The sequence below is a fragment of the Phodopus roborovskii genome, unplaced genomic scaffold, assembly GCF_943737965.1.
Source record: "Phodopus roborovskii unplaced genomic scaffold, PHOROB, whole genome shotgun sequence".
In the NCBI taxonomy this organism is placed as follows: Eukaryota; Metazoa; Chordata; class Mammalia; order Rodentia; family Cricetidae; genus Phodopus; species Phodopus roborovskii.
Window position 1 is genome coordinate 2,090,356 of NW_026125264.1, and position 12,793 is coordinate 2,103,148.

Genomic DNA, 12,793 nt, shown 5'->3' on the forward strand with positions numbered 1-12,793 from the left:
AGCCCTCTGTTACCAGTGCCTGGCCTCTGGTAGGCACACAAGTATATGCTGGGGTCTGTTGATGTAGCTCAGAGGCAGAGTCCTTGTCAAGCCCATGCAAGACCCAGGACCAATCCCCAGCACCAAATGTATAGAGGAGAGAGAAATGGTAGATACATTTAATAGGTAGATTTACCCAATGCTTAACAGCAATGGTGATTAAGGACAGCAACCAGCCACTGGCTGAGGAATAGCTGTGCACCAAGCTCTGAGCTCAAAGTTTTGGGAGGATGAAAAAAAAAAAAAAAACCAGTAGTCATCCTAGATAACAATGAAACTGAAGCTCAGAAGGGTCACGCGCTTTACCCAGGGTCACCCAGGCAGATCTGGAATCTCAGTAGGATGCTCTGAGCGGTTCCCAGAGACCAGCAGCCGCGCGTGCGCCGTCCAGAGAACGGCGACTGGGAGTGTGGCGAAAGTGCGGCTGCGGAAGCGCAGCGAGGCCGGGGAGGAGGAAGCGAGTGCCACTGCTGGGCGGCCAGGCTCCTGGCGCCATGGGTCGCCTGCACTGCACGCAGGACCCGGTTCCCGAAGCCGTGCGCGGCGACATGCAGCAGCTGAACCAGCTGGGCGCGCAGGTGGGCCTCGCCTGGGCGTGGGAGGGGCTCAGGAGTGGCCTGGCTCACAACTGTGGTGGGGACCCCCTGAGGAACAGATTTGTAGGCTCCTAGAGACGTGAGTGAGGGGATTCAGAGGGCCCCCGGGTTGGACAGATTAGGGAGGGCAGGTCGACTGCAAACCGAGTGTGGTGTCAGTGTGGCCGGGCCTGAGTGGTGCTCTGGGCCAGAGCCGGAAGAAGATCAGATGAGACCGGTGACCACACCCCTTTCCAGTCCCGGAAAGGCATGGTGTTTGCCTGCCCCTGTAGTAGAGCTCGGAATGCACCTCCTGTTCAGACTGCGGGTATTAGCCAAACAGGGCGTCTGGGGCCACCCTGTATTCCTACTAGAATAAATGGGTTACGGTGGCCCTTGTCAATACTAGCACTTAGGAGGTGGCTAGAAGTTCAGATCTAGCTGTTACTAAATATCTCGTTCAAGGCCAGTCTGAACTAAGACCTGTCAAATAATAATAATAATAGTAATAATAATAATCCTTCACCCCTCTAAATGTACTATGTGTTGTTTTCCTGACTGGGTCTTAGCTTCCCAGGTGCTGAGGCCCTCAACTCCCCACACACATAGAAGTCCTGCTTGAAGAATAAAAACCAAACTATGCAGAACAGAATAGTGTGCTCACCTTTAATCCCAGCATTCTGGAGGACAAAGCAAGTTCATCTCTGCAAATTCAAAAACAGTCTCTCCTACATAATGAGTTCCAGGCTAGCTAGAGCTATATAGTGAGACCCTGTCTCAAAATAAATAAATAAATAAATAACAAAAATAAGATCTATTGGTAATACATGCCTGTCGTGGCACCACTTTAAAGGCAGAGGCAGAAAAAATTCCAGTCTGAACCAGAACTTCAGAGCCAGGCGTCTGACTTCAAATGGCGTTCTCTCGAAGACTTCCATTTGTAGGGGAATGTAGAACAACCTTTAGAGGTTGGCTTTAGATGCTTTGATGATCTGTGGGTCCCAGGGATTGAACTCAGGTCATCAGGCTTGGCAGCAAGTGCCTTTGCTAGCTCAGCCATCTTGCAGCCCCAAGATTCTTTTTCTTTCTTCCTTTTTTTTTTTTTTCCTCTCACTTTGAGACAGGGTCTTTCTGTCCCCTGACTGTCCTCAAACTCAAGATCTTCCTGCCTTAGTTTCCCCAAGTGTTGTGATTACAGTGTGTGGCGGCACCATGCTCAAATACCTGTTAACACTTAGTTCTGTGTGGTGGTTTGATGTTGCATTTTTCTTTTAATTTTAGACAAGGTCTTTGCATGCCTGACTGGCCTGGAACTAAAAGCACTCTTATTTCCTCTGTCTTCCGGGGCTAGGATTCTAGGATGTACCACTATGTCTGGCCTTGTTTGTTTGAGTCTGATTCTCAGTAAATTGCCCAAGCTTGAATTTAGAATCCTCCTTCCTCTGCCTTCTGAGTAGCTGAGATTACTATCCCTGTGCCAAGAGGTCCAGCTCTTTAAAAATAAACAAACAATTCTTTTAAGGAAACTTTTTTTTGTGTTTTTGTTTGTTTTTGGAGACGGGGGTTTCTCTATCTAACAGTCCTGGCTGTCCTGGAACTGGATCTGTGGACCAGGCTGGCCTCAAATTCACAGAGATCCTCTTGCCTCAGCCTCCTGAGTGCTGGGACTAAAGGCATGTGCCACCTCTGCCTGGCTTCCCAGCTTTAAAATATTAACTTTTTAAAGGAAGTATCAGCCACACATCTGTACTGCAATTCCAGATATTCAATAGGCTGAGGCACGAAGATTTCAAGCTCAAGGCAAGCATAGGCTACAGAATAAATTCAAGGTCAGCTAAGCAATGTAATAAGGCCCTATCTCAAAAAATAAAATATAAAACAAAATCCCTGGAAACAACCCTAATGAAACTCATTGGGTCCCCAAAAGACACTGGAGAATGGGGGGAATATTGGGAGGGGGAGGGAGTAATGGAATGGGGTAGGAGTAGGGCAAAGGAGAGCAATGGTATATGTGTGCATGAATGTATATGTGTTTGGTTTTGTTTTTTAAAATTAAACCAATTGACTATGTAGCCTATACTAACCTCAAATTCATGATCCTCCTGCCTCAGCCTCCAGAGTGCTAGGGCTATGGAAGTTATGGCTGGTTTGTTTGTTTCTTGAGCAAGGTCCCACTCTGTAGACTAGCTTGCTAGTGATTCTCCTGCCTCTGCCTCCCCAAGTGCTGGGTGCCATTGCAGGAGTGCCCTACTTTGCCTAGCCAAGTTTCTGTTGTGTGTTCATGTAAACAGTACTTTCCGAGGAGAAAGCTCTATGTAAGCATGGATGGAACAGATATGAGCTACATACTCTTTACAGGGGAATTCATGATTCTAGGACTGTGGTTGTCATTAAAATTGGATGTATGGTATGACATCGTCCTCTAGGAAGGTTGTCCAGTAATCCCCAGAGCCATCAGTGTACAGCTTGAGTCCCCAGACTTTGCAGATTTGGTAAATGAAGGGGTATCACCTTTCACTGGCTAACATTTCCCTAACAGTTTCCCTAACATTTAACATCTCTTCTGATGTTTACTTTCGATAAGAGTTGAGATTTTGATAGGTAGAGATAGCTAATGAGCAATCCTGAGCAAGGCTGCAAAGGAAGAAGACTTACACAACAAATACTTCCTGTGCATTTTAACAAGAGTTAAGATGCTGTGAAGACAAAAGGCGATATCAAGAAATTCTAAGACAGTCTGTGTTTCTTATCAAGGTTGCAAAACAGGTGTGTGATCCCCCTCCCCCAAGGAATGTACAGTCTCTGCAGAAGAAACAAAAGAGACAGACCCTGCTTCAAAGGCGGTCGTTGTGACTCACAACTTTATTTATGTATTTATTTGAGTTGATTTTTAATTTGTTTGTTTCTTTGTGTATTCCTGGTTCTCTTGGAACTCACTCTGTAGACCAGGCTGGCCTGGAGCTCAGAGATTCACCTGCCTCTGCCTCCCAAGTGCTGGGTGAGTGTCACCAACACCCGGCTATATACCTTTATTTATTGTATTGCTATTTTTGTTTATTTTCAGACAGGGTCTCACTGTGGAGCCCTGGCCAGCCTGGAACTTACTATGTAGATCCAGGCTGGCCCTGGTGAACAAGCCAGTAGTACACAGTGACACCTTCTCTCAAAAAACAAGAAAACTCAGAAACAGACTACCAACAGTAACATTTCAGGTGAAGACATCAAAGAATTTCTCTTTTCATCTGTTTTGCCTGCCTATATTTTCTGGGTCCCTCCCACATACACTACTTTTAAACTTTAATCTTGACACTCAGGAGACAGAGGTAGGCATGTTTCTTAGTTCGAGGCCAGCTTGGTCTACGTATCCAGCTTTAGGCTGTCAGGAATACACAGTGAGACCCTGTCTCACAAATAAAAAATAGAGACCCTGCCTCAACAAATTAGAAAAAAAAAAGCCTACAGTTAGATGATGTGACACCCTAGTTGGAGTGGGGACACTGGATGCGGTGGGTACCCTGGGTGCTGGGCATCAGGGAGCAGAGACGGTGCTGATGCTCTGTGTTGTCCTTCCGCAGCAATTCTCAGCCCTGACAGAAGTGCTTTTCCGTTTCCTAACTGAGCCCAAAGAGGTGAGTAAGGTGTTTTGTGCTAAGGAGGTTTTGCCAAAGGCCTGAGAGCTTAGAGAAGAAGATCTGGGTACTGACTGCTCTTACAAAGTACCTGGGTTCAGTTCCCAGAACCCGTGGCAGCTCACAACCCTCTGTAATTCTTGTTTCATGGATCCCATGAAACTTACCTACAGGCCAATACTCACATACATAAATAAACATCTTTTTAAGAGGTAAGTAAAGGTATTTGTGCTGTCTTCTTTGCAGGTGGAGAGCTTTCTGGCTCAGCTCTCTGAATTTGCCACCACCAATCAGATCAGTCTTGGCCCCCTCAAAAGCATTATGAAAAGCCTCCTCCTGGTTCCGAACGGTGAGTTGACTCTTAGCAGCTCCACAGAGATGAGATGCTACTGCTACCTGAGCCTCCCTTTAGTTAGGGAGTCATCCAGGCAGCATCCCATAAATACCCGGGCATGGCAGGGCATGCAGTCTGAAGAGTGGAGTCTGATGGAGGAGGTAAGTGTTACAGCTCTTCATGTATTCATTGGTCTGTGTGGACTCAACCAACTGTCCCCAGATCAAAAACATTTTTAAAGTCATGAGAGACAGCATATGCCTTAAACATGTTTTTTTTTTTTTTAAATAATGTATTTAACTTTATTTTATGTGTATTGGTATAAAGGTATTAGATCCCCTGGAGATAGAATTATAAGCAGGTGTGAGCTGCCATGTGGCTGCTAGGAATTAAACACAGGTCCTCTGGAAGAACAGCCAGTGCACTTACCACTGAGCCATCTCTTCAGCCCACCTTAAACATTTTTAAAAATCATGCCTGTATGCAACATGGACAGACATGTTTTATGGTATTACTAGCATTTACATGTATTTATTATATGTTAAGGGGAATAAGGAACTGAATGGTAGTTAAAGTATGCAGTATGCATGGATTATATGCCAATACTGTATCATTTATCAGAGGGACTTGTAGTATTCTAAAAGGCCTGTAAGCCAGTACCCAGAGGATGCCCAGGTGCAGCTTGCTGACAGCAGAGAAACCATGCAGCTCAAAGCTGGGTCTGTATCTGGGTCCAGTCCTCCATTCCCTAAGTCCAGAAACTAAAGGGTTCGGTTCACCAGTGTTGCCTGAACCTCAATCTCTCTCTCTCTCCCCTCCCCCTCCCAGACAGGGTCTTACTATGTAGCCCTGACAGTTTTGAAACTTGCTGTGTAGAGAGGATGATCTCCAATGCACAGAAATCCTCCTGCCTCTGCCTCTGGGATCAAATGCATGCCCTACCACAGCTGGCTGTTTTCTTCTTGTGGTGTTATGCTGAAACCGGAATCCTGGAATCCAGGGCCTCCTCCCCGTACTAAGAGCTGTTCCTAAACCCCAGTCCATAATGATGGTTGTTTGCTTGCTTATTTTGAGACAGTGTCTCTATGTAGCCTTGTCTGTCCTGTAGTGCACTATATAAATTAGAACAGCCTTGAACTCACAGAGATCCATCAGCCTCTGCTTCCTTAGTTCTGGGACTAAAGTTGTGCACCTCCATGTATAGCAGTATAATCTGGAACTAACTAGCCTTAAACCAAGCTAGCCTTAAACCCCCAGAGATCCTCCTGGACTCTGCCTCCCAAGTGCTGGGATTAAAGTCGTGCGCCACCACTGCCTCGCTCAGTCTAAGATATTTTTATAGTAGATTAAAAATAAAAATATAAGGACTATCAGGATGCCTCATGCCTGTAATCCCAACACATCTTGACTGAGACGGGAAGATCACAAGTTTGAAGCTACCTAGCATTCATTACTCTCTATCTCAAAACAAAGGCAAAAACAAAACAAAAAACAAAAAAAAAAAAAACCAGACAACAGTCCACATCCTTCTGCCATTAAACTAGTTGTAATGTGGCCTGTTAGAGCTGAAAGGACCTCAGGAACTCACTGGGTCACTTCCTGCAGCCAGAAGGTCTTCCTGCCCATAGCGCCAGCCAGCCTTGGAACCATACACAAACCCCGCAGTAAAGAAGCCAGCTTAACCAGTATCTGTGAAATAGTTCCCCACTGAACCACGGTGGGCTAGAGAGCATGTCAAGGGAAAGCTTTGGAGAATGATTACTTGTTTTTCCATTGTTTGTTTTGTTTGTTTATGAGACAGGCCTCACTATGTAGCCCTGGCTGTTCTAGACCTCACTGTAGATCCACTGTAGATCCAAGAGATCCACCTGCCTCTGCCTTCTGAGTCCAATTTCTTGTTTTGAGACAAGGTTTCAATCTGCAATGCAGACTGTCATCTAACCCACAAGTCTTCTGCCTCAGCTATCTGAGTACTGGAATTACACCACATCAGCGTGTGAGTTTTTTGGGGGTTGGTTGGTTGGTTGGGTTTTGGGGGTTTTTTGAGATAGGGTGTCACTGTGTAGCCTTTGTCTAGCCTAGAACTTGCTATGTAGACCAGGCTAGTATGGAACTTAGAGACCTGACTGCCACAGCATCCATAATGCTTCAATTAAAGGCATGCACCATCATACCTTGCCTTTTATGTAGTTTTTTTTAATTATTTTTTCTTATTTTACATATCAATCCCAGTTCCCTCTCCCTCACACCCTTCCATGCCCCCCCATACCATTCCCCACCCACTCCCCAGGAAGGGTGAGGCCTTCCAGGAGGGATCATCAGAATCTGACAAGTCATTTGGGGTAGGGCCTACGCCCTCCCTCATGTCTCTAGGCTAAGGGAGTATCCCTCCGTGGGGAATGTGCTCCCGAAGTCCTTTTGTGCATCAGGGATACATCCTGGTTCCACTGTCAGAGGTCCGATATTCTAACTGAGAATATCCCACTGGAACAACTATCAGCCCTTCCCTGAGTTATTTCACTTGCCCCTCACTGTTGGATTTGTTTAAAGCAAGTAGCACACAAAGATTTCATTCCGGAATGTCTAGTTATCTATCTGTGAAAGATAAGGGCTGCTATCCTATCCGAAAGGAAATCTTGCAGCCACTGTTCAGGGTTCCTCATTGTCTGCTGCACTGTGTTCGATTACGGCCATTGTCCTCCCAGTCAGCAGGGTCCACATAGGGCCCTAGCCTGCATTTATTTGGTTTCTGGGGAGTGGGGCCTTCTGCACTCCTTGCTTGCTCACTATGGAGACCTCTGTCCTAGTTCTTCACCTCTGATAATCACCTTCAGGGATGAAATAGAGCTGAGGGGACCCCTGGAGTTCACTGTTGGAAGGATGGAGAGAAAGATGAGCTGATGATAAACAGAGCACCTGCCTGGAGTGCACAAGGCCCTGGTTTAGTCTCCAGCACCAGAGGAAACAAAACAAAGTGGGTGGGAAAGATAATAGTCTAAAGTGGAGTGGCAGCTGCCCTTCTGTGTTCTCATCTATATGGACTTGTCCAGGGACTTACTCAAATCGCTGCTTCTTCCTAGCAAGCTGTCTGGCCTTTGGGGGTAATGCAGTACTGACTTGTATTTTCTATTAAAAGGTAATTTCCCATTCATACTCCCCAGCATTGTTTTGTCTGTAGTCAGGTAAAATGAAAGAATGATTCCCACCATATAGTGCTCACCAATGGTCGGCCTCTCCCTCCCTCTCTCTCTCTCTCTCTCTCTCTCTCTCTCTCTGTGTGTGTGTGTGTGTGTGTGTGTGTGTGTGTGTGTGTGTGTGTGTGTGTGTGCGCGCGCGCACAGAGCCTCCCACATTTTGGAGTGTCTCCAAAAGACAAAAAAAAAAAAAAAATCTTTAATTTTTCCTGTTATTATTTAGTTCATTTGTTTTATGTGTATATTTCATTTATTTATTCATTTTGAGGACCTGGCAGAGCAAGCCCTCTACCACTGAGCTATACTGTCATATCTACTGTGCCTTTTGTTTTCTTTTAGTTATATCTATGCATGTGTGTCTGGCAGGTGGGGAGAGTAATATGCACATCAGTGCAGATGCCCTCACAGGCCAAAGGCATTGGATCCAACTGAAGCTAGAGTAACTGGGGCCCGTGGATCACCCCACACGGGTTCTGTCAGCTGAACTCAGTCAGGTCCTCTGAAAGAGCCCTCTCCAGCCCCCACAAGGGAATTTTTAAGTGGTGCTGTCATGGGTCCTTTCCAAAGGTTTGAGATTCATGGGGGTCTGAATGCAATAGGGGATGAGTCCTGTACAGATCGGAGAAGGCTGTTCCTGGCAGAGGGAACTGTGAAAGCCAATGCCCAGTGATAGAAACCTGCCTTAGATCAACATGGATGGATACAGCAACACTAGTGATGACTACCTCCTATAATCCCAACATTGGGGAAGCTGAGGCAGTAGGATTTTCAGCAGTTAAGTGTACTAGCTACTCTTCCAGAAAACCCAAGTTCATCATCCCAGCACCCACAGCTCCAGGGGCCAGCTGAGCTGCATCTCCTAACCCCACTCAGCTTTTGCTTTGTTTTGTTTGTTTGAGACGGTTTCTCTGTATAGCCTTGGATGTCCTGGGCCAGGGCAGTCCTGTAGAGCAGGCTGGCTGGCCTTGAACTCAGAAATCTGCCTGCTTCTGCCTGCCAAGTGCTGGGATCAAAGGCGTGCACCTCCATGCGTGGTTGCACTCCGGTTTTAACTATGCTTTTGTGCCAGGCTGCCGTGGGTCTCCAGGACTGTAGCCTTGCTCATTCTTCCCTCCTCTGGCCTGTCCCAGGTCCAGTCTTTTCTGTTGTCTCTAGCTCAGTCCAGCATCCCTGAGGGTGGCTGAGCCCCCTGTGCAGTGAACAGACTTTGTGCCTTGCCTGCCCCATGGTGGTTTCAGGGCTGCATTTTCTCCCCCAGCCACTGGAGACCTTCCTGAAGCATATTGCTTTTGTCTTAAACATCACGGGTATGTTGGGTCCAACAAATACTACTGACCCGTGCACTCATTTACGCCTTATGGTTTCTCCCCTGCCTGCAAGGTGCACTGAAGAAGGGCCTCACTGCAGAGCAGGTGCAGACTGATCTTCTGACTCTAGGTAGGTTGCCTGGGGTTGCCTGGGGAGTGGAAGGCCTCTGAGCTCTTTGTTATGTTAATTATCCTTCTGTTCTCTTACAGGTCTTAGTGAGGAGAAAGCCACTTACTTTTCTGAAAAGGTATAATTCTGTTAATCAAGGTTAAGATCCTGGCTTTTTATTTCCTGGAAAGGAAAGAAGGGAAAGGGGGCAAAGTTGCAGAGAGAGACAAAACCATCCCATCCCTCCTCCAGTCAGCTTCACAGGAATGACACACCTGCAGCTGTCCGCCAGCTCTGCTTAGGGCAGCCCTCAGATTTCTTCTTTGGCTTGACCAAATATTAATGTCATTGTGTCCCAAATGGGTTAAATCTTGGAATGAAAAATTTTAAACTGGGTATAGTGGTACATGCCTATAATCCTAGCACTAGGAGTGGGACTCAAGGCCAGCCTCTGCTACATAGCAAATTCACGGTCATCATGATGCCCTGTGGAAAGACTGTATTGCTGCCACGTCTTGGGTATGTGCATGCATGTAGAATCAGCCCATGGTCAGCTTTCTTCCCTCTCTGTTGAGCCCCCTGCTTGGAGCAGGGGGATAGGGACTGATTGTCCCCATTCTGATGACATTGGCCTTTTCTTTTCTTCCAGTGGAAGCAGAATGCCCCAGCCCTTGCACACTGGGCCATAGGTCAGACCCTGATGATTAACCAGCTAATTGATATGGAGTGGCGATTTGGAGGTAACTAGATGGATCCATTCCTGGGCACATGTTCGGCTGTGCTGGGCCTGGACTGTAGACACTTTTGGAGAGCCTGGGTGGGGGAAGACCTGATCTTGATCTTAGATACCATTGGGGGCCAGCCAGCTGACAGCCTTTAGCCACCTCCATTCTTGGTCCCATCTTGCTGGCTCATGTTCCCCCCCCAACATGGCTGCTCTAGATAGCCTGCTATATTGAGCTCTTTAGAAGCCCTCGGTCAGTCAGTTAGTGTTCTTTTTTTTGTGTGTGTGTTACAGTGTCATCTGGAAGCAGTGAATTAGAGAAAGTGGGAAGCATATTTTTACAGGTAAGTCTGTGATAAGTGGAAATGGGAAATGTCAACCTGGTTAAAAGTTATTAAAAGCTGAACATGGTGGCACAGACGTGTAATCCCCACTCTCAGAATTTTCAAACATCAAAAGTTCAAAGCCAGGGGACTTGAAAGATGGCTCACCAGTTAAGAGCACTGACTACTCATCCAGAGGACCCAGGTTCAATCTGCAACACCCACATGGCTGCTCACAACTGTAACTCCAGTTTCAGGGAGTCTGACACCCTCACATAGGCATACATGCAGGCAAAACACCAGTGCACATAAAATAAAAAATTATTTTCTTTAAAAAAGAAGAAAGTTCAAGGCCATCTGAGGCTTCATGAGGTCCTGTCTCAAATTTTTTTGTTTGTTTGTTTTGTTTTTTTCGAGACAGTGTTTCTCTGTGCAACAGTCCTGGCTGTCCTGGAATTTGCTTTGTAGACCTGGCTGGCTTTGAACTCACTGAGATCAGCCTGCTTCTGTCTTCCAAGTACTGGGATTAAAGGCCTGTGCCACCACTGCCCAATTTATTTATTTTCTCCACACCCCCTTTTTTCTTTCAGTTAAAGTTGGTGATTAAGAAAGGAAAACAAACTGAAAATGTGTATATAGGTGAGTCTATAACCCTGTTTTGAAGCTTTCCACTTCTTTCTTCAGTCACCTGGGCTGGTGAAGTCTGCCCATCTCTCTAAGACAAGGTTATCACCAAGCTCTAGAGCACCCATCCACTCCTTCCCTCTCACGAAGCTTAGTGCCAGGGTTGTTACTAAGCTGTTGAGAGGGAGATTGGAAACCCTGAGTAGAAGACAAACAAATGGGGTGGAGGTGTCTAGAATGGAAGCAGATTGGAGGCAAGAAACTCTTGTGGACATCCCTGAACATCCCAAAGAATGTGCACTGTGAAACCCTCCATGCTTCTGCATAGACACCATTTGTATAAACACTTGAGTTCTCTAGAGCTGAGGCCCTTGCATGGTCAAGCCTGCGTGTGCCTTATTGTGATGGTTTATGTATCGGGAACCGCTTAGCTGCACGTAGCTCAGTGGAGCCCTTGCCTAGCATGCTACAGACTGGGGTTTGAGTCCCAGCACCACAAAAAGAAAGAGAGCTGCTGAGATGTACTGAAGAAAATAGATGTCAGCCTGGGGGAGAGCACTGTGTACACAAGGCCCTGGCTCTGCTCCGTGTCACATCAGTACAGCAATTGCAAGTAGATATGGATTTTCCTGGATGATTCTGCAGCATTGGAAACACTCACCTCAAACTGAATTTTCTCTCCCCAGAACTAACCTTGCCTCAGTTCTACAGCTTCCTGCATGAGATGGAGCGAGTCAGAGCAAGCATGGAGTGCCTCAGCTGATCCTGTCCCTAATGGCAGCTCCAGGGACCCCACCACCTGGGGAGCCCAGGTGCAGAGTTTCTGGGGGGGAAAAGAAAAGAAAAGAAAAACAGGGCCCAATACTTGAGTCCTGTATGGTTGATTCCTCTAAGCTGCTCATGGGAGCCACCACCTCCAGTCTCCTGGGAACAGCTATTACATCTAGAGTTGTTTTTTTTCTTTTGGGGGACATTGTCACCTCCCATTAAACAGAGTAAACAAATGGTTCCTTCAGCCAGATGGTTGAGTGCTTGTTTGTAGCTGAGGAAGAAGCAGGTGGTATGAATGGCTTGTCTGGAGAGGTCCTATCTATTTCACACTTACTTGGGGGTGGCGGGCATGGCCAGCCAGTATTTGCTAAGTCATGTGTGAAAGTCTGTGCTTAGTCTTCTCTGGAAAGAACTGAGGGAACACCCCGTCACAACTTCTGGTTTTATCCGTTTGTGTTTTGTGTTATAAGGAGGTAGGCCTTTTGAGGCCATCTTAGATTGTTTTGGTTCCAGATGCCCAACCACCTTTTGGTTAAATGGTAAATTAAAAGGAAAACAGTTTCTAAAGAAAATATCCACATCTACTAAGTGTCTTTCTCCACAGGTTTAGGAGTCATCCAAGCTAATATAGTGGCAAATACCTGTAACCCTGGCACTGAGGAGGCAGAGACAAGATCACCAAAAGTTAGTTAGAGGTCAGCCAGGGCAACAACGTGAGCTTCTGTGTCAGTCGGAGCCAGCCATGGGGGTAGATTGATGGCCCTGTGGTTAAGAGTGTTTCCTGCTCTTTGAGAAGACCCAAGGTGTCCTGTTCTCAGCACCCATGGCTGGAGGCTTGTAACTCTAGCACCTCACACCTTCTTTTGACCCTCCAAGCACAGACACGTGTACACAAACACACATTCTCTCTCCATACTCACAAATGAATCCTTTTTTTTTTTTTTTTTAGAGGAGGGGGTATAGTATAGCTCAATTAGTAAATCATTAAAGTATTGCCTAACATGTATCAAGCCTGGATATATTCTCTAACACTTCATAAAACCTGGCATGGTAGTCAGCCTGGACTATATGATCCCTTGTCTTTAAAAAAAAAAAAAAAATAACAAAAAACTGGGCCAGTGAGATGGCTAAACAGACAAATGCACCTACCCCAATTCCTAACCT

The 12,793-nt window shown here is 46.3% G+C and overlaps 1 protein-coding gene across 2 annotated transcripts; it reads left to right on the plus strand.

Moving 5' to 3' along the window:
• The first annotated feature begins 428 nt into the window (after window positions 1-428).
• On the plus strand, window positions 429-11,873 carry Commd7 (COMM domain containing 7). 2 transcript variants are annotated; one of them, XM_051193009.1, is made up of 9 exons: window positions 431-617; window positions 4,190-4,243; window positions 4,490-4,592; window positions 9,152-9,208; window positions 9,289-9,326; window positions 9,837-9,927; window positions 10,206-10,255; window positions 10,825-10,873; window positions 11,545-11,873. In XM_051193009.1, exons 1-9 carry the CDS (start codon window positions 534-536, stop codon window positions 11,619-11,621), a joined length of 603 nt encoding a protein of 200 aa, XP_051048966.1. In that variant the 5' UTR covers window positions 431-533; the 3' UTR covers window positions 11,622-11,873. The 2 variants fall into 2 exon arrangements, with proteins under 2 accessions (XP_051048976.1, XP_051048966.1); XM_051193019.1 differs by lacking the exon at window positions 4,190-4,243 and having other exon boundaries at window positions 429-617.
• Window positions 11,874-12,793: the final 920 nt, after the last annotated feature.